The sequence below is a fragment of the Ailuropoda melanoleuca genome, chromosome 1, assembly GCF_002007445.2.
Source record: "Ailuropoda melanoleuca isolate Jingjing chromosome 1, ASM200744v2, whole genome shotgun sequence".
Classification (NCBI taxonomy): domain Eukaryota; kingdom Metazoa; phylum Chordata; class Mammalia; order Carnivora; family Ursidae; genus Ailuropoda; species Ailuropoda melanoleuca.
Window position 1 is genome coordinate 96374081 of NC_048218.1, and position 20775 is coordinate 96394855.

Sequence of the window (20775 nt, forward strand, 5' to 3'; positions counted from 1 at the left end):
TTTTTACTGGTATCACTTTTATTCATGATTTTAAAGAAACTAATTCCTGCTGTTTTTTTTTAAAGATTTTATTTATTTATTTGACAGAGATAGAGACAGCCAGCAAGAGAGGGAACACAAGCAGGGGGAGTGGGAGAGGAAGAAGCAGGCTCATAGCGGAGGAGCCTGATGTGGGGCTCGATCCCATAACGCCGGGATCATGCCCTGAGCTGAAGGCAGACGCTTAACCGCTGTGCCACCCAGGCGCCCCTCCTGCTGTTTTTTAAGCAAGTAATATACTTCTATGGTCTTTTGGATTTGGAAATGAAAGCAACACCATATCCTTTGTATAGTACTTTTTTAAAGCAATTTTGCAGGAATTAAGAGGTTTTTTTAGCAAAATTTAAAATCTTCATGGGATTTCTAAGGGGATGACCACTGAAAAGCAATAAGAATAATTAAATTCACAAAAATACAGTATTCAAGAATAAATATTTAGTAATATCATTAATTTTTCTATATTTTTCAGTCAATAAAATTCTTTATATTGCATATATTACTTTTATAACCAATTCTATATTCCTTGACAATTTTTACAATTCAGTGCATAACCATTCAACAATGTTAAAATTAAGTTTATGCCTAGATTAATAGCTCCTCTATTAAATTATTAAATTTAGTATTTTTATTCAAAACTTGAATTTGATACTTAATTCAGAATTGGAAACTGAAATAATGATTTTGAATCAAATAATGCTGATTTGTTTAAATCTTTGCAGATTACTGATCCGAATAATAGAAGATATGAAGTTCCTCATCAGTTTGTAGGAGAATTTACTGGAACCGGGGCTTCAGATACGTTGTATGATGTGCAGGTTACAGAGAATCCATTTAGCATCAAGGTTATTAGAAAAAGCACTATGAAAACTTTGTAAGTATCTTATTTTACATTTCTACAAGGTTAAATAACTGGTCAATTTTATTCTGTTATTATAGAATTAGGAAAGCCTTAATTTTAAGGCATTTTCAGAAAAAATAATTTTCCTCCCCAAAGAAGGTGAGTATACATCACAATATACATTGTTTATTGTATTGTGTTGCCAGTTTGTAGGATCAGATAGTTACTATTCAGAAAGGGGCTAATTCCTATAGTAATATTAGAGGACTTCATATATGCGTATATGATGCATATATATATCTGTGTATGTATATATAATATGAAAAATATATATTAAATTAAATATTGCCTGAATGCCTGCATTATGAACGTATTTGGGGGGATATTTGTGACAAGGGATTTAATAATTTCAGAGTAAATGCTCTCATGTCTCTAAGAAGGTTAATTAAGCAGTTGTCAAGATCAAATCTTAGCAATTACTTTTCTTAAATATAGTTTAATAATTTGCAATAGATATTATGTTAAATCATGAAAGTATTAAATACCATTTAACATTTCTTGTAGTATGTATTTGATATGCATCAAACATACAGTCTTTTTCATTTTGGAAAAATCATTTTGAACTTAAAACATGTTCAAGAGGTGTGAAAGCCAATATGATACTATATTTTAAAACTGTGTCTCTGGAGCAAGGCAGAACTGGGTTTGAAATCTGGCTCCACTTCTTACCAGCTTGTCACCTTAGAAAACATGAATTAATTTTCCCTATTTATATTATTTAGAAAATGGAACTGATAATGGTAGTTATGCTTTAAGATTGTTATGAAGGTTCAAGAAAGAATGTGTACAAAGAATCATATTGGTGGTGATGAAGCAAATTGTGTCGATGGAATTAACAAATGCTATTTATGATGTAATTCATAAAATCCCAAGAAATGATCACAGCCCAATATTGACATATTTTAAATGAAATATTCTGGATGATAACATAGACCCTTCGTTGGTAGGACATTTGTATGTCTAGATCAATTATTTATTTATTTATTTATTTATTTATTTTGTTGTACAGGTTTGACACCAGCATTGGTCCCCTGGTATACTCTGACCAATATTTACAGATCTCAACCAAACTTCCCAGTGAATATATCTATGGTATTGGGGAACATATTCATAAGAGATTTCGTCATGATTTAAACTGGAAAACATGGCCAATTTTTACCCGTGATCAACTTCCTGGTGATGTAAGGAACTGTTTTTTTTTAAATAAATAAAATTTTAATAAATAGAACATATTGGAGTAGATAATAATTTTAGCCTATTTGAAACCATCATTTATTGATGTCAGTGATAGCTATTCGAGAAGTTTATTTACTTTAGGGGTAAGAATTTATAGTAAATTCCTATAAGAATTTATAGTAAAGTCCTAAATGAACTCAAAAGATAATCAACTGCTTAAATAGGTTTATTTAGTTTATGAGTGTTTTCTTTTGATTTTGATTTTTATATTTTGTCATTCCCTTTTCAGTCATTCTCATGCTTAAACTTATCTGTGACAGGGCACCTGGATGGTCCAGTTGGTTGAGTGGTTGAGCGTCTGACTCTTGATCTGTGCTCAGGTCTTGATCTCACAGTTGTGAGTTCAAGCCCCATGTTGGTTTCTATGCTGGTCATGGAGCTTACTTAAGAGACAAAAGCGAAAACAAACAAAAAAATCTATCCACAGCTAGTCAATGCACTAGAATCATTCTAAATAAACTGTGTTCTATATCACTTTTTATGATATGGTGTCTGCCTATCTATTGGACATCATATTGTACATCTATGTCTGTTTCTTCCTCTTCCATAACAGACGATAATCTTCCATAGGTTTAAATATTTGCACAGGGATCAGTTCCCTTTGTAAGTACTGAAACTTGAGTTTCTTTATCATTTGTACAATAAGTCACTGAGCACTGATTTGAAGTTTGACCTCCTAAGAACTTCTCCCAAATTCCCCCATGCAGAATTAGTCTTTACTTTCTACCTTTATTTATATTTAGTATGACAATCACCACAGTTAGTATTTGTATACATATTTGTCTATACTTCTAAAATATGAGATTCTTCAGGACAAAGACCCTATCATTAAGAAAATTATTTTTTTATCGATTCATGATTGCTTTGGGTCAATGCTTAGTGATTTTTAAAATGCCAATACTAACTGTTTCATTCCCAAAATTGAATAAGTGCATTGTTGTTTGAAAGCGACAATTTGGTAGAGAACTACTACTAGTAAACTACTAATAGTGATTCTACCAATCTTTTTTTATAGCATCACTATCTGTGATGAACACTTAATAGACACTAGGCTGAGAAGTTTCATAGCTATTTTCTTGTAGTATATTTCCATATATTGTTCCTTTGAACTTCCATATCCAGCCAGGAACTCTTTTTTTCTTTTACTTTTCAAGTGTATTTGCAGTTGGCCTCAACCATTTCATGTACTCATTAGCTTTTAGCAAACATACTGCAGAAGTGCTATGAGCAGAACATCATCTTGTAATTCCCTCAAGTGCCTTGGGCACACATGGGGCATAATGAACAAATATGCCATTTTCTTAACATTAATAGCTAATTAAAGCTCACTTAATCATAATAAAACATAAAAAAAGTTAAGTAATCTATTCATAGTTTAATGTATATACTATGTTATATATTTTATGTATTAACATATTAATAATCAAAATAAGTTAATTTTTATGCTACAGTGTCTCATATGTTATATTTAGTTAATTAGTATAGAGATATGAGGAGTAAATTACAGAAACAAATTGGACTAGATAAAGACAATTTTAAATATATAATTTTTAAAATTTTAAATGTATTTTAAAAATTAATTTTCAAATTTTTGCCTTACAGAATAATAATAATTTATATGGCCATCAAACATTCTTCATGTCCATTGAAGATTATTCTGGAAAGTCATTTGGTGTTTTCTTAATGAACAGCAATGCAATGGGTAAGAGTAATTTATCTGATAATATATTTAAATGAGTTGTTAAGCATCTGCCTTCGTTCAGCTCAGGGCGTGATCCCGGCATTCTGGGATCGAGCCCCACATCAGGCTTCTCCACTAGGAGCCTGCTTCTTCCTCCCCCACTCCCCCTGCTTGTGTTCCCTCTCTCGCTGGCTGTCTCTCTCTGTCAAATAAATAAATAAAATCTTCAAAATGAATGAGTGAATAAATAAATAAATAAATGAGGTTTAACTTGAAATGTTAGAACTGCTCTCTTATTCCAGTCATAGGTATTGTATGTCAGAGTAAGCTCTATTGTTAATGATTTAGTATGTGAGATTATTACAAGCAGCTTTCGTAGTTAGTATGACAATGGAATTTTGTATATCAGTGCTTCTGTTTTGGGAAGAGTGTACTATGTTGTGACATTCAGGCACTTTCTTTTCCCTTCAGAGCAACATTGAAACACAGCCACGAAAAAGATTGTTCCTATTTTTACCACCTCACCTGTTAAGACAGGTTAATATGCCACTACAGCCCAAAAGAGAAAGGTCCATATAGGGAGAGAAAGAAGGAAGATTAATTTTTTAGTTTATCACAATTCAAGTAATGTAGAATCTTTTTTAAATGTTGTGAGTGCAATACCAATGTTTAACAGATGAATCAGTGATAATAAAAAGCTACGAAGTTGAACAATGTCCCAGCAAGAACAATGTATTCTTTGGTTATCCAGGCAATTATTGTCTATATTAAGAAAAAAATAAAAACTTTTATAGTTTTTTTTCTTAGATATTAACATGTGATAATATGATCTGTTAGAGAACCTTTAATTAAAATAACTAATTGAAATGCAATTTTAGAAAAAAGTATTTTTGTTGTAAAGGACTGATCCCTTGCTATGTAGTTTTCAGGGGAAGATTTTGCCAACATCGTAAAAAGAAACATCTGGGATATCCTATCATAAATCTCATATATGGTGGCATTCTATTTTTCTCTTATATTCTTCCTATTTTCAGTATCTTATTTTACCTTAATTATTTTAAAAAAACAGTGTAAAAATATGTGGTTAATATGAAGCATTGTACTTCATCACTATGTATATTTTTAGTATTTATATATACTTCTCCAATTTTATTTGTAGAAATTTTCATCCAGCCTACTCCAATAGTAACTTACAGAGTTATTGGTGGAATTCTGGACTTTTACATCTTTCTAGGAGATACACCAGAACAAGTAGTTCAACAGTATCAAGAGGTTTGTTTTACATCTATTTTATAAAAATACTTCTCTTTCATCTCACATGTCTAATTTTATTTAAGATATCTGGGGCCTCTTAGCTAAATATATTTTTAAATCTTACCATTTTTCAGGTATGAGTAGGTGGTTTTTTTTTTTTTTTTTTCCAATACCGTGAAGCCTATGTATGTATTAAATGTCTTTATTTCTGATATCAAATTGTTTCTTGCTTCTAGGTAGCTGAGTTCAGGAGTTGGATTTCTTTGAAATGTTGCATATTAAATCTTTACTTATTTGTGATCTCCTTTTATGGGATAAAGCAAAAGGAAGTATCTGACCTTTAGGGCTGAGTATAGGCAACGGATTTATAGGTCATTCACCCATTTGATAAAAATCCTAGAGGCAAGTGAGTTAAAAGGAAGGCTGGAGAAATTTGTTGTTAATACACAGTGGGTAAACGCTAGGTAAATTGGCTCTGATGCTTAGGCGTAGAAGGGCGAATTTTGAAACATAGTCTCAAGTCTCATATCTTCTCTCTAAGCAACTCTTGCTTTCCTATTAAATAATGTTTTCATGTGCCTAAGTCCTAGATGGGTCTTAGGGAGGCAAGCAATCCAGGGCCTACCTTGAGCTGGCTTCTAAAATATAACTCTGTATTCCTCTTATATAATTATTTTATACAATTGTTCTCCTGTGACTGTGGGTATGGAAAAATAAATTCTTTTTATTGGCATAAGACTAAAGGATTATTTCTATTTTTAAAATCTTATTTTATTGATATGTCTTTGACATACAATTCCCATTTGCTAAAGCGATGTTAAAGGAGAAGTAATTACTGTCAAAACTTTCTTTAATTAGGATCCAAAAACGTGAAATGAGAGTAGGTAGGGTTTTACACGAGTAAATAATTTATAGTCTAACAATTCCCAAATTGCTATTAATAAGTATGAGTTTCAGAAAAGCACACAAAATTTACAGTCTATAATACTGAATCATAATTACAGTGTTAGGTTGAGCTTTATACAGACTTTGGGTGTGGTTACTACGCCATCAACACAGTGGATAGCACAGTTTTGAAAGAATTTGACACTAACTTTGTGAGATATTAGCTGGGATTGTTGTCTGTTACATGCTGAATAAAGTCTGTGGTCGGCAGTAGTTGAGTTTGCGTTATGAATGGTGTTTGAATGCAGCATACATAGTAGCACACTTGTTTCCATCATCTTATGGGTAGCCTTGCAGAGGCTTGATTTTGAGCAATAAGTTACAATAGTGGTGTAGAATACAGCACAATCAATCACGGAGGCATTTAAGTGAGGTTTAGGTTATGTAAAGAGTAGGCAAAAGAAACTTTATTTCTTGTTTGAAGAAAAAACAGACTTTTTTCTGTATAAGCTAACCCACTAGAGGTCTTAATATGTGATGGCTAATTGAACATAATAATAAAAAAATTTAAAAAGCAAAATTTAATTCATCTGACTGACCAAATAGTTTTAAAAATGTTTATAAGTATAAGATAAATAATATATGAATTAATATGATAGATAATATTTTGTATACTTTTAATCAAAACATGTCATATATGTGTATAATACACAAAGACATTTCAATTACATGTTCAAATCTTCAGTGAAATTCCATGAAACATAAGGTGCTTATGAAATGGGTTTAAAAATGCTAATTTTTGAGAGTTTTGATACTAATTTATTTTTAAAATAAATTTAATGTTTAATGAGTAGAATACAATAACCCAATACAAGTAATTTTTTAAAAATGTTACATTGTAGCTTTTTAGACATATGCGCCTAATTTTAAAAACCATCATGCCAATAAAGTCTTATATTATAGTGTCTTCATATAACCTAATACTCAGTTTTAGTGAAAATAATTACTATTAGTTGCACTCATATTTCCACGTGCCAAATTGTCTCCTCTCTTATGATGACGCACTGGTATGCTGTTGCTGGTGTGCGCCGAGCTTGTTTGGGCCACAGAGAGTGAGAGAAGAGACTCTATTTGGCCCACAGGGGAGAAGCCCCACCTGTGAATGAAATAAGTCCTTGATAAAATAATTGGGTCGGAGCCTTACAGAACATATATTTTATTAATATTTTGAAAATATTGATATTTCAAAAAGGAGAAAATTAAGTTTCAAAATATAAGGGGTTAGAAATTGTATAGTTTTAAACATTTTTTTGTTATGTGGGGACCATTCATTCCCTCATTAATTCATTCTGTTGCTACAGGAGGTGAGAGTGTGGTGGGACAATTTTCTTTTTCTCTTTGATGCTATTTTTATATTCTTTTTTAACTTTCCATGCTGGGCAAAATACACCTTTGCAAATGCAACTTTCTTAAGAGCTAACTTTCTAACTTTTTAACACAAAATAAACAAAGATGAGTGACAAAACATAAAGTGTTTTGTAATAAAGTTCTAACAGACTATCCAGGACACAGAATTCAGGTAACACTAAATCTTTGTTCCAAATATATAATTTAACTTAAATAAATACTAGAGAAAACAGAGTAAGAAGCATATTAATAATAATTTTAATCCTCTTTGTTGAAATTAATCAAATATCCGTTTACTTCAAGTTCATTGGCCTACCAGCAATGCCAGCATATTGGAGTCTTGGATTCCAGCTCAGTCGCTGGAATTATAAGTCGCTTGATGTAGTGAAAGAAGTGGTACAAAGAAATCGGGATGCTGGCATACCATTTGTAAGTGGAATGAAGGGCTTGTGGGAATACACACAAGTTAGATATTATCACATAATAATAAATGTAAGAAATTAGCATTATACATAATATGATATGATGATATAAATATGGATTATTAATCTGCATCTTAAGGATCAAGTCTTTCTAAAATCCATACATAAGGCCTGGTCTTCTTGAAATTTTAAGAACTGATTATGAGTTATACTATAAGGGAATACAAATTTAACTGTGAACATCACATTCAGTTTTTAATATAGACTGTTTTTATAGCCGATATACTTTTTAATGTGAAAAATATTTAGGGGCATCTGGGTGACTCAGTCGGTTAAGCGTCTGACTCTTGGTTTCAGATCAGATCCTGATCTCGCGGTTGTGGGATCTCACAGTTGTGGGATGGGGTTCTGTGCTCAGTGTGGAGTCCGCTTCAGATTCTCTCTCTCTCTCAAATAAACAAACAAGATCTTTAAAAGAATATTTGAAGTATTTTATGTAATATGTATTTTTTTTTTAATTTTATTTGTTTGAGAGACAGTGAGAGAGAGAGAGATGAGAGGGAGGAGGGTCAGAGGGAGAAGCAGACTGTCTGCTTAGCAGGAGCCCTGACAATTCGGGGCCCCATCCTGAGACTCTGGTGAGGAGGAAAATTACCTAGAGCAGACCCAGGCCAGGAGGCCCCAGAAGATGGAAAGTTATTAACAACAAGCTAGAGATAACCAGAAGCCCTACTGGGAGCAAGAGATAACCAGCTGTTTCTGCTTCTATACACAGGCTTCCCGCCACAGGCTCCCTGCACTACTGTTCCCGCCCGAAACAGTCCCCACCCCCCAGTTTAAACCCGCCTACCAGCAGCGAGCGCAGCCCTTGGAGCCTGACTGCCTGCAGTCCCCTGTAAAAGCCCTATAACCCCGTTGCCTGGGACTCAGAATTTCGAGCACGAGCTCATCTGGGTCCACTGGCATAAAATAAATATGAGTTCTCCCACTTCTCCGAGTGTCACTTGGTCTCTCACTGGTCTGATTTTAGTTTTTCCGCAACACTGGGATCATGACTGAGCAGCAGGCAGATGCTGAATTGACTGAGCCACCTACGCGCTTCTATGTTTTGTTTTCCATATGATGATTCCCATATATAAAACATAATACTTATCCAGCGATCATCACTGAAACAAGTGTGAATAATCATTTAATGCTTTTGTACTTTAGAATTAAAAAAGTTACTTTTATAAAAAATTACAACTGTGGTTTTAGTGAAATAGAAGAGATCTAAGTACATTTACATTTTAATCATTATATTTATAATACAAATTCATTGGACTTAAAGGTTGAAGTGATTAGAGTTCTTTCAGTACTATTTATTGAAATATACTCTACTAATTTTCAGGATACACAGGTCACTGATATTGACTATATGGAAGCCAAGAAAGACTTCACTTATGATAAAGTTGCATTTCAGGGGCTCCCTGAATTTGTTCAAGATTTACATGACCATGGACAGAAATATGTCATCATCTTGGTAATGACATTATATATTAATATGTTTTTAGTATTCACACATTTATAACTTAGTAGATTTTCTATAGTTTCTTCTTTCTATTATTAGGACCCTGCAATTTCCATAGATAAGCTTACCAATGGAGCGGCATATGAGACCTACGATAGGGGAAACGCAAAAAATGTGTGGGTAAATGAATCAGATGGGACTACAGCAATTGTTGGAGAGGTAAATTACGATATTCGCTAAAGTTGTGTTGAGATTTTCTATTGTGCAATCACAAGGTTTTTATAAGAGAGTGTGTGTGTGTGTGTGTATTTGCTTTCAAATCTGTACTTGGTATTTTAATTGGGTAAAGAAATTTTAGACAGAGGAAATATTTCAATGATCTTTAAAACAGCTTTTGTAAGAAGGCAGGTAATTTTCAGTGCTATACACAAAACAAAACTGACAAAATATAGTTTAGATGACAAAATTCTAATAATTTGATGTAAAATAATTACTTATATAAATTGAATAATTTTATGCTGGGTATTAAATTTTATGATTTACATTTAATCCTCACAGTAAGATAACGAGATAGCTATAGTTAGAATTCTTACTATATAGGTGAAAAAAGTGAATTTAAGAAAGGTAGAGTAACGTTCCTGATGTCACAGAGCGAATAAAAGCAGAATTAGGAAACAGATTACATCCCAAATGCATAATTTTAACCAGAACAAACATTCTTTTGGAGACAACTTTATAAGACATATCAAAAACTGTAAGGTCTAAATATATTGACTTGGTAATTCCACTTCTGTAATTTAATCAAAGGAAATAAAATAAGAGATAATGTCAATTGATTAAAAAAAAATGTTTATTGTAGAATTATTTACAATAATGAAGACTACCCTAACCATCACATTTTCTTACATTCATCGAAGTCAGAATTTCTGGTGAAAGTCTTGTTCAAATAATTATGAGCTCCATCAGTAAATAAAAGCCGAATTTTTTCTTCATAATGCCTGTTAATATCTTACAGAATATACTTTGTTAAGGCCTGCTCCATTTGGTATGGACGAATCAGATAGCCGATATGCATAATTTGTATATAAAACAATATGATTTATTTCAGTTCATCTGCAATTGAATTTCTTTTGCCTGTCATTATTTTAAGTAAGAAGTAGATAATTTGAAGAAGCATAATCGTAAAGACACAGCATAGTATGTATGGTGTTTTATAGCATAGACTCAGATATGTGATTGCTGTGTTTGAATTCCTTCTGTGACACATATTAGTGGTGCAGTCTTAAAAAATGTATTTAACTTCTCTGTTTATCACTTCTCTCATCTGTGAATTGGGTTTAATTATAATAAATAACTCATCTGTTAAGTGGTGATTAAAATATAATACCTATCTCCTACAGTTCTAGTGAAGATTAAATGAGCTAATAATTATAAAAATGCTTGGAACATTACCTAGAACATAACAAGTGTCATATTCTCATTTATTAAATAAAAATACATACACAAAGACTTTTTTTTTAACTTTAATTTCTTGGAAGCAAATGCCTTTGGAAATTAAATTGTGTATTTCTTTTATCAGACAATGAATGTATTATATAATTTTTATTTTTTTTTAACCTAACCTATTAGGATGCTAAGAAATAAACTTAGCTGCAGTCAAAAGAGCAGCCTCATTCCATGCTCATATTTTTGCCTTCCTAAATGCCTTATGGTCTTTCTCTCTACTGTCACTTAAATGCATTTTAAAGTGGGCCCAAGATGATTATAAGCATAGATGGCACATGAATCACATATACCTAAAGAAGTACAATATTATAACTTTAATATTTGTTTTTACTTTTCTCCACGAACTTTGTATTATTACTTATTTTCTTTTTTTATATGTGTATTTGTGAATGATCTGCTTTTTAGGTATGGCCAGGATTAACAGTGTACCCTGATTTTACTAATCCAAACTGCATAGATTGGTGGGCAGACGAATGCAACATTTTCTATCAACAAGTGAAATATGATGGACTTTGGATTGTAAGTAGCTATTTTAAACCCATAATTTTGGACAGTTAACATAGAATTTTTTTTATAAAATCATTATTAAGTTGACAAGGTATAGTTTGTAATGTATTGAACATGAAATTAAAAACTCTAACAATATTTTTCTAGAATGTATAAATTCATACCTGTCATGTTCCTGAGTTAGAAAAGAGTAAAAACTAAAAACTGTAAATTGATAGTTTTCTTCTTCAGTAATACACTTTATAGAATAAATTTCAGTTTTGTCACTAAGGTGCTATATTTTTATGACTCATAATTTATGTTTGAAAATAGGTAACAAGATTTGGAGATAAAGAGTACAATTCTAAAAATATTTATTATGGTCTACAGTATTCAATTATCGCAGCGATGTGGACAGTAATAATAATAAGCTCTCAACCTTTAGACTTTCTTTTTAGTAATTTATGGGATAGAACAAAGCAAAATTGTAATAGGCTAAGTGTTTTATCTCAAAATAATCAACAACAGCAACAACCAAAATCCTAGGTTGCTAGTGAAGTTATGAAAGAAAAATGCTAATGTTTAAAAGTTTCTTTGAATTAAGTTTTATACCTGTAACTATTGGTTGCTTGCTTCTGGGTTTATTGTATAGAGTGATACTGGATGATAGTCAGTGGTTTAGTGGCTTATGTTATGGCAACCGCAATCACATTTGGGGAATGAAACTGCTTGGTGATCCCTATTCTGTGTTTCAGAAAAAAAAAAAAAAGTCTAATAAACCAGAATACAGAGAGACCATCAGGGATTTTGTTCAGAGATATTACAACTGCACAGAGTTTTGGAAGGAGATAATGGATGTCCTAGGGATAGCTATACTTTTCTTTGTCTACTTGGTTACACAATATCTCTACTTTCATGAATTGCTCATTTTTCATTCAGTGATTATTTCTTCAATCAGTTACTTAGTTAACAATTGTTTACTTTCCACCATTTATATATCAGGTATGTTGTGGAGAATACAAAGAGGAAAATTATGTTTTTAGCTGAACATGGAATTGGATTAGAGGTTAGCATAACCTTCAGGATTATCTGTGATGAATAGAATGAAGATGGAGAGGCTTTAGTTATTTGACATAAAATTAGTGAGATCACAATAACACCTAGCTGCTGATAGAAATAACAAAAATTTGCATTCCAATCTTGAGGTTTTTGTTTTTGTTTTCTCTTGTTGTTGTTCAGTTTTGTTTTTAATTACAGTCCCAATTTCAATGTATTATATAAGTTAAATGTTTCTAGATTTTTAGGGTTTTTTTTTTGTATGTTTGTTTTATTTTGTTATAGTTTTTGTTTTTGCTTAGGAAAGGGTTTGAGTCCATTAGAGGAGAGTAGGACTATAAATGACACTTTAGGAATAGTAAAAGAGAGTCTGACTGTGCTGTACATAGAGAATACTTCATTTCCTATATCCACCGGAGACAAATACGTGATTCATCTCCAAAGAAAGGGAGGGGATGGGACAAGGAAGAGCATCTGAGAAAGGCAGAGTTGTTCTCATACTAATACATAAGCATTTGACTAAGCTTAAAAAACAAAACACGTGATAATCAGCATGATTTCAAAGCTCACTAAACACCACTGAATTAATTTATATGATGCATAAGCAGCGGTTATACTGCATCAAACTCTTATTTGAATAACTGCCAAATCCTACTGCTAAATTGTTTCCTGAATTCTTTCATTTTCTTCAGATTATTTGTTCTGATAGAATGAACAGACAGTAAAAAGAAATATTGTTATTTAACTGCTGAAGTTTTATTTTTATGTCAAATTTAAAAATAGTGTTATAATTTACTAGATTTCTAATTTAAATTCCATGCTAATGTTTTGAATTTTAACTTTAAGTATTAAAACCACTTTGGAAAATGATGTGAGCTTAATGGTCATTGAAAAATACATTTTTGCATATAAACATATGCTTGAATTATCTTTTTTCACATTATTCTTGAGATAATCTTCTAATACTTGAGAAATAAGAGCCCAATGCATTTGGTATAATTAGGACTGAAGCTGTGATGTCAAAATAAAAGCATTAATCAATGTTTTTAAAATTCAAAGATCACTTCCACTTTTTCTGAATAAATATCCATATTGTTGTGATCATGTTGTTATGATTTCATTCTTAAAAATCTAATAAGGAGAATTCTTCCATAAAGAAGCTCAATAATTTAATATATAGTACTAGGAAACATAAAATTCAATGAGAAGATATATTCAAACAATTCATATATTCAAATAACTAGGGACTTATTTGGTTATATTCTCTCTACATTTTATAGGATTCTTATAATAATTGAGTTATTTTTAAAATTATTTGAAAAATTGGGCTATTTCTATTTAGATTGAACTTAAATGTGGAGCTATGAAATGCCAACAGGTTTTTAAAAAATTTTTATTAGGCACCAGACTTTTATACACAATTTTCAATGGACTTTAAAGAAAAGAACCTTCAGAAACAACCCTAGAAATGGTGTTGACAATTCCTAGGAATGCTCATTACTCGATTTGGGATAATTTGAATGATACCTGAATATTACTATCAATTCCTGAGGCCTTTTCCTCACGCCTTCCACCGCTTTGAATCTGCTCATTGTAATATTAAAAATACTAATTGAGTTTGTTTTAACATGACATTACATACATAAAACATCACTTAAATAATGTGTCTAAGTTAGAGAAAAATGTTTTCAGACTTTTCAAAAGTGCAAATATACAAAATGCATTAAAAGCGATACAAATAAATTCTATTGCATTATGTGTAGTATGTTTAATATATTCATAATCCAATCTTGCCAAGTAGACAGGATATTAAAAAATAATCAAATAGCAAATACTGTATTTGTTGTAAAATATGGTTTTTTTTGAGTACACAAGACTTTTCCCTTATGTGGTAAACTGGTGAAATAATATATTTGATTTAATCTTGTTTACATGGTTGTATGATAAAACAAAGATTTTTATTTTTTAAAAGTTTTATTTAAATTCTAGTTAGTGAACATACAGTGTAATATTGATGATTAAACAAATCTCTTGATCCATTTTCATGTGAAATATATTAATTTTGCTTTAAAAATTGTTTATTCTTAATACATAAATATTGTCTATTTGGATTGAATGTTGGAAGATCTTGTGAATTTTATTGCAAATTTGCAAATACATAATTCAAATAGAATAACATAAATTTCATAGTTAAATGTTTTGCCTTTTATTTTCTCAAGAATAATTATATACAAAAGATGTTACTTTAGAAAGAGTCTCAAAGTTTAAAATAATGCAACTCAATTCCCAATTATGAATTTCAGCAGTTGAAGTTGTTTTTAAATTTAACTGGTGGATTTGTGAAGAAAAAATACTTAAGTTCACCTAAAATTATTGACTGTGTAGCTGTAGTGTCTCTTTGTATTAATTTTATTGGACATAGGAAAACAAAATTGAATCAGGTAATTTCAATAAAATAATCCCAATACTTTAAAATAACTATATAATTTTTCTTCTTTATGACTATAAGGAAAATATTTGGGAAATGGAAACATTTACCTTTTCATATCTGTTATCAAAATGAGAAATTTATTTTGTTCCTCCCTTGAGCAACATTAATTTTTCACATTAATTCCATCTAAGCGTGATGTGGATGGAAGAAGGGAAGAGTAATAAAGAAAATATATTTCTTCTGAGGAAAACAAAATTAACAAGGGACTTGACTGTGAAGCCTCTGTGAGAGCAGAGACTGCATATCACAGAGACATGGAAAATAAAGTTCAAAAATGTGCGGAAGTCCTTCAATGCAATTAAGAGAGCGGGAGAAGAAATTCATTATTTCTTGAGCACGTGTAGTGTGATGTATGATTTTATATACATTATCTTTTTCATTCAAAGCCTTTATTTAAATTTATGGTCACAGAACTAGTATGTGGCAAGACAATATTGGGGCCCAGGTTTGCATGGCAAAAAAATCTATAAACGCAACTCTGCTTCCAAGAGATGTTTAGGTCACTGGTTTTTATACTGTGGTCCAGTTGCCCTCGGGTTCCCTGAGGCTCTCAGGGATTCAGTAAGGTAGTAACTATTTTCATTAGAATACCAAAATGATATTTACCTTTTTTCATTTTCATTCTCTTATGAGAGTGTAGGAATTGAGGGCTATGCAAAAAGTGCTGTGCCTAGCTGCCAGCAACGCTCATCATAGAAACTAGATAAATGTCAGCGGAAATGAGTGAACTACGTTGAATAAATGAATGTGCTAGAAATGGGTACAGTGGTGGACTTAGTGAGAAGAATGATACAACTATTTAGAGAAGACAGTTGCTTAATACTTGTAATGTAATTAATGTTTTATGTGTATAATTAAAATTAGGCAAATAAAAACATTCGGGTTATATACAGCCCCTGAATCCCATCTAAGATGCTTCTGTTGTTATTTAAAATCTGCTCTTCTTCACATTATATCCATTCAGGACATGAATGAAGTTTCCAGCTTTATTCAAGGTTCAAAGAAAGGATGCGAAAACAACAAACTAAATTATCCGCCTTTTACTCCTGGTAAATTTTATTTGGTTCTTTACTGACCATTAACTGAGAATAATTTTCCCTGTTGACTGGTAAATTTAGCATGTATTTCTAAATCACAAACTTTGATGCAATTTTGAGACCCTGTAATCAATGATTTTTTTTGCTGGTTTTTGTTTTACTTTTGGGCCTAAATTTTTATGCTTAAGAAAAGGAGAATGATTTTAAATTTTTGTATAGCATATTGACTTTCTTGATCACTGATAAATTGCCCATGTTAAGTAATTAATGAAAAGAAACAAAATTTGTTTGAAATTATAATTTAAATGATCAGATTCTTTCCATGAGCACTATACTGTAAGTCTGTACAGTTTTTAGAATGAACCTAATGTGAATAGTTACATCTCATATATTCTAAGAAACACGTTTTTCACCATTAAAAATGGGTAAAAAATTTACCAAAGAAAAGGATTTCCTCTTGGGGGAATAGATAGCAATAAGTACATCTGAAGAAAAATGACAGTAATTATGGAAATACCACAAAAGCCTGCAAATGAAAGAACAATAAAAAACTTTTCTGAAAAGCAGAGGTTTGAATGGTTTGTAACTGTGTAACAGATTTACATGTATGAGGGTTTCAGCAGAGAGGAGAGTGGGGGGTTGGGGTAACTGGGTGATGGGTATTAAGGAGGGCATGTGCTGTGATGAGCACTGGGTGTTATACACAGCTAATGAATTGTTGAACATTACATCACAAACTAATGTACTCTATGTTGGCTAACTGAACATAATAAAAAATAAATTATATTTAAATAAACAAAGCTCTAAAGCTTTGAAATGGGTGTATATTTATATGATGCATAATAAAAATGGGTATATTTATCTTTGTATATTTTTAAAGGGTGTTTTTTCTATGGGTTTATTCAGTACTGAAATTTGGAATCAGAATATTTATTAGTATAAGTGCAAACCGTACAGTCAATAGGAATAGGGTTTAGAACTTAGTTTCAGTTGTCTTTCATTTTTTTAAACCAAATATGATCTCACATAGCACATTATGAAGTTTAGAATGGCAAAATATCTCTTAAAAATTATTTCTTATGTATTTTTTCTAAGATATTCTTGACAAACTCCTGTATTCCAAAACAATTTGCATGGATGCTGTGCAGTACTGGGGGAAGCAGTATGATGTTCACAGCCTCTATGGGTATAGCATGGCTATAGCCACAGAGAAGTAAGTGCAATTTCATTCAGAAACCTTTTTCACATTTATTGTGTAGAGATGTATGTTATAATTTCAGAATATAGTTGGAAAATAGCAAGAATAAGAAAACAAAGCATTTTCGTGGTAAAAAATTAGGGCATTAAAAACACCAGTACTCTTACTAATCTTCATGTATTTGGATCTTAGTTAACCAAGAATTATGTGGTGTATGTATTAAACTGTGATTTTTTTTAAAATTCACAGATTTAAATTTTGCCTCAACGTTTTGATTCAGTTTGCTATCTCTGAATATAATGGCGTTCTAAGTGTGAACTTCACAATTGGTCTGGGAGAGTGGTGTTTCTAAATAAGTCTTTATTTTTCAAAATCAAGGGTTTCAATTAAAATGTAATTTTCTACGTAGTATCTCCCAAAGTAATTTTCTAAGGCAGTGTGTCACTTGTATATAAAAAAGAAACAAGTTAAAAAATAAAGGAAGGGGACAATCATATCTTGATTGCCTACTATTTTCCAAGCATTATATAAGGACATATAATGCAACTGTCAATAAAACCCAGATCCTGATCTCAATACATTTTTAATTTTCTCATAATTAAGTAACCACAATCAAATTTAATGCAAACCCACATTTGTCAAGACCCAAGACATACCATGATATTACAGCTTTTATACATGATCTTCATAGTGTTTATTTCACTTTTTAAACTCAGTAGAGCAGTATATATTGAAGTGTATAAATACACAAATTCCAGAAAAAAGCCAATACTATAGTTCAATATTATAAAGATAATAATTTAGAATAGCCACCTGAGAATAACATGTTTTTACTAAGGTAGTCTGGATAATCTTATATACTAAATCAAACTTTTGGATCTTTTCTTGAATAGTTCGCATTAATGGAAAAAAATTATCATTAATACTCAAATACCAGTAGAGGTGAGATGAATAATACTAGTAGTTGTGGATAGTAAACTTCTAGAAACAAACAAACTAAAATGCCCCTCAAATATGTAACTTTTATCCCAACATCACATGCTAATATTTGAAAATACAGATATTAATATATCAATAGCATCATTGTGCCACAAAAATGTGTACAGAGTTCAAGTTCAGTTTATGAAATTTTATATTATAAAGGAATTTCAATGAGTTTAGACTATATATGTTAAAAACAAATGATGAGTGGATACAAAAAACATGTTTATTTAATTTAGTAAAGAAAACCAAAGTCTGAACCACTTCTAATGGATTTCCTTTCTCTGTTTGATTGGAATGTATTTAAATAAGTAAATATTGATAATAAATACCAAATAGGTATGAAAGAATGATAAAATATTTATATTTCTATAAAAATAAATCTTATTTATTAATTTACTTTTATTTTTAGAGCTGTAGAAAAAGTTTTTCCTAGTAAGAGAAGCTTTATTCTCACCCGGTCAACTTTTGCTGGGTCTGGACACTATGCTGCACATTGGCTAGGAGACAATACTGCTTCGTGGGAGCAAATGGAATGGTCTATTGCAGGGATGCTGGAGTTCAGTTTGTTTGGAATGCCACTGGTAAGCAATTTCATACAGTGTTATTTATAAAAAAATGTGAATTAGTTACTTTTGTAATATTATCATCTTAAAGATTTTCAATAAAATGACTAAAGGTATGTTGCAGAGAAATTTATTCCTTATTCTTAGGGAATTTATGAGAAAAATAAGAATATGGATGATGTCTATAACATTCAATCTATTAGAATGAGAAAATAGAATAAATAAAATCAAGCAAATCAAAATACCAAAACGAATACCAATTTGTTACCAATAGAAAAAGCTTACATGATATATATAAAGTACCAGATAAGATGGTAGGGAAAAACCCAAATATATTGGTAATAAAGGTAAATGTCAAAAATCTAAACATATTTAAAATACTAGATTGTCAGTTTAGGTTAAAAAACAATAAAGCTGGGGCGCCTGGGTGGCACAGCGGTTAAGCGTCTGACTTCGGCTCAGGGCGTGATCCCGGCGTTCTGGGATCGAGTCCCATATCGGGCTCCTCCGCTGGGATCCTGCTTCTTCCCCTCCCACTCCCCCTGTTTGTGTTCCCTCTCTTGCTGGCTGTCTCTCTCTCTGTCAAATAAATAAATAAAATATTTTAAAAAAACAAAACAAACAAACCAACCAAAAAAAAAAAACAAAAACAAAAACAATAAAGCTATTTCCTCTATTTAAAAGATAAGAAAATAAAAGAAAAGTAAAAAAAATAAAGACAGAGAAAGTCTCAAAATGTTGAGTGGAGAAAATTTAGGCAATTCTAAACATAAAAAATCTCATGTCTCTATATCAAGCAAAAAAAGTACACAGTGTTGATATTCAACACCAAAGAAGGCCACTACATAAAAAGAAATAATGTAAAATGTGTTAAGAAATTACAGAGATTACTTATTCTTTCTTTCATATACACAAAACAAAAGGAAAACCAAAAACCAGCCAAACAAAAACCACAACAAAAACTTCACTCACACACAGACAGAGTCTTGACTTTGGAAATTAAAAAACACATCATCAAATGATTTGTGAGTCAAAAAATAAACTGAATGGAAATGGAGGAGGGAGAAAGTCCTTATAATTGAACACTCACAATTATGCTTCGTATCAAAACTGTGAGATATCAGCTAAATTTATTTTAGAGGAAAACTCGTAGACCTAAATGCTAAGATCAAAAGCAAAGAAATGCTGAATATTAGTGAGTAAAGTGAATTGATTAAGATAATGGGGAAAAAACAATAAAACTAAAGAAAGGAGTAGGCAATGAAAATAAGAGAAGACATTAAGACAATGAAAGCAAAATTTCTAGAGAAAAATTAGCAAAGTGAAATTACAAAGGTTATTTTGAAAATTTGAATAAAATACAGCATTTTCAGCAGTTTTGTCTGAAAAAGAAGGAAAAAAATAAGCAATCTTATAATTTATTTTAAGATAATGTGTTATTTATAATAGCAAGTAATTAACATACAACAGGCAGGAGTAAATATTAAAGCTAAATGTGGACTTTTTTGAGAAAATTTTAAATAACTAAAAAAATTAAGTATATGTCATCTTCATAGATAATAAGGCTTAGTGTATTAGAAATACACATTCTTCCCAAACTATTATCCATGTTCGTGTTATTCCAATTTAAACTATAAGGTGAATTTGGGGAACATCAAGGATTATTTAAACTTCATGTGGAGAACAATGCAATTTAAAGAAGTAGAAAAGAGCTTCAGGATTTACCCCATGTGATAAAACAGTAATAAACACAATGATATTTGTCTCTGTATATTTGAATAGATTAATACAGCAAAATAAGATATAGGCCCATGCATTAATGAAATATGTAAACTGATAGCACTACCATTATAGCTCAGTGAAGAAAGTATCAAATATTCATATGCACAGTAGATTATCCATTTAAAAAATATCGGTCCATGCCTCACACCATACACAAAAATCAATCTCAGATGGAGTAAAGATCTATGTGTGAAAAGTAAACCTTGGACATATTAGAAGAAAATATGAATAATTCTGTGATGTTAGGTTAGGGGAATAATTTCTTAAACAGATCACAGAAGGCACAAATAATAAAGAAACATAAATTTGGCTACAACAAAGTGAAAAAAAAACTTGTTCATTA

The 20775-nt window shown here is 31.0% G+C and overlaps 1 protein-coding gene across 1 annotated transcript in view; it reads left to right on the forward strand.

Annotated features, from left to right (window-relative positions):
- SI (sucrase-isomaltase) overlaps positions 1–20775 on the forward strand; it is a 92067-nt gene that overhangs the window by 9125 nt on the left and 62167 nt on the right. The window contains exons 6-16 of the mRNA XM_011224093.3: positions 759–910; positions 1947–2118; positions 3776–3875; positions 5014–5126; positions 7704–7829; positions 9210–9341; positions 9429–9548; positions 11241–11354; positions 15833–15917; positions 17001–17118; positions 18497–18668. Of these exons, the coding sequence (XP_011222395.1) occupies positions 759–910; positions 1947–2118; positions 3776–3875; positions 5014–5126; positions 7704–7829; positions 9210–9341; positions 9429–9548; positions 11241–11354; positions 15833–15917; positions 17001–17118; positions 18497–18668 (1404 nt within the window). The remainder of the gene's footprint in view (positions 1–758; positions 911–1946; positions 2119–3775; positions 3876–5013; positions 5127–7703; positions 7830–9209; positions 9342–9428; positions 9549–11240; positions 11355–15832; positions 15918–17000; positions 17119–18496; positions 18669–20775) is intronic.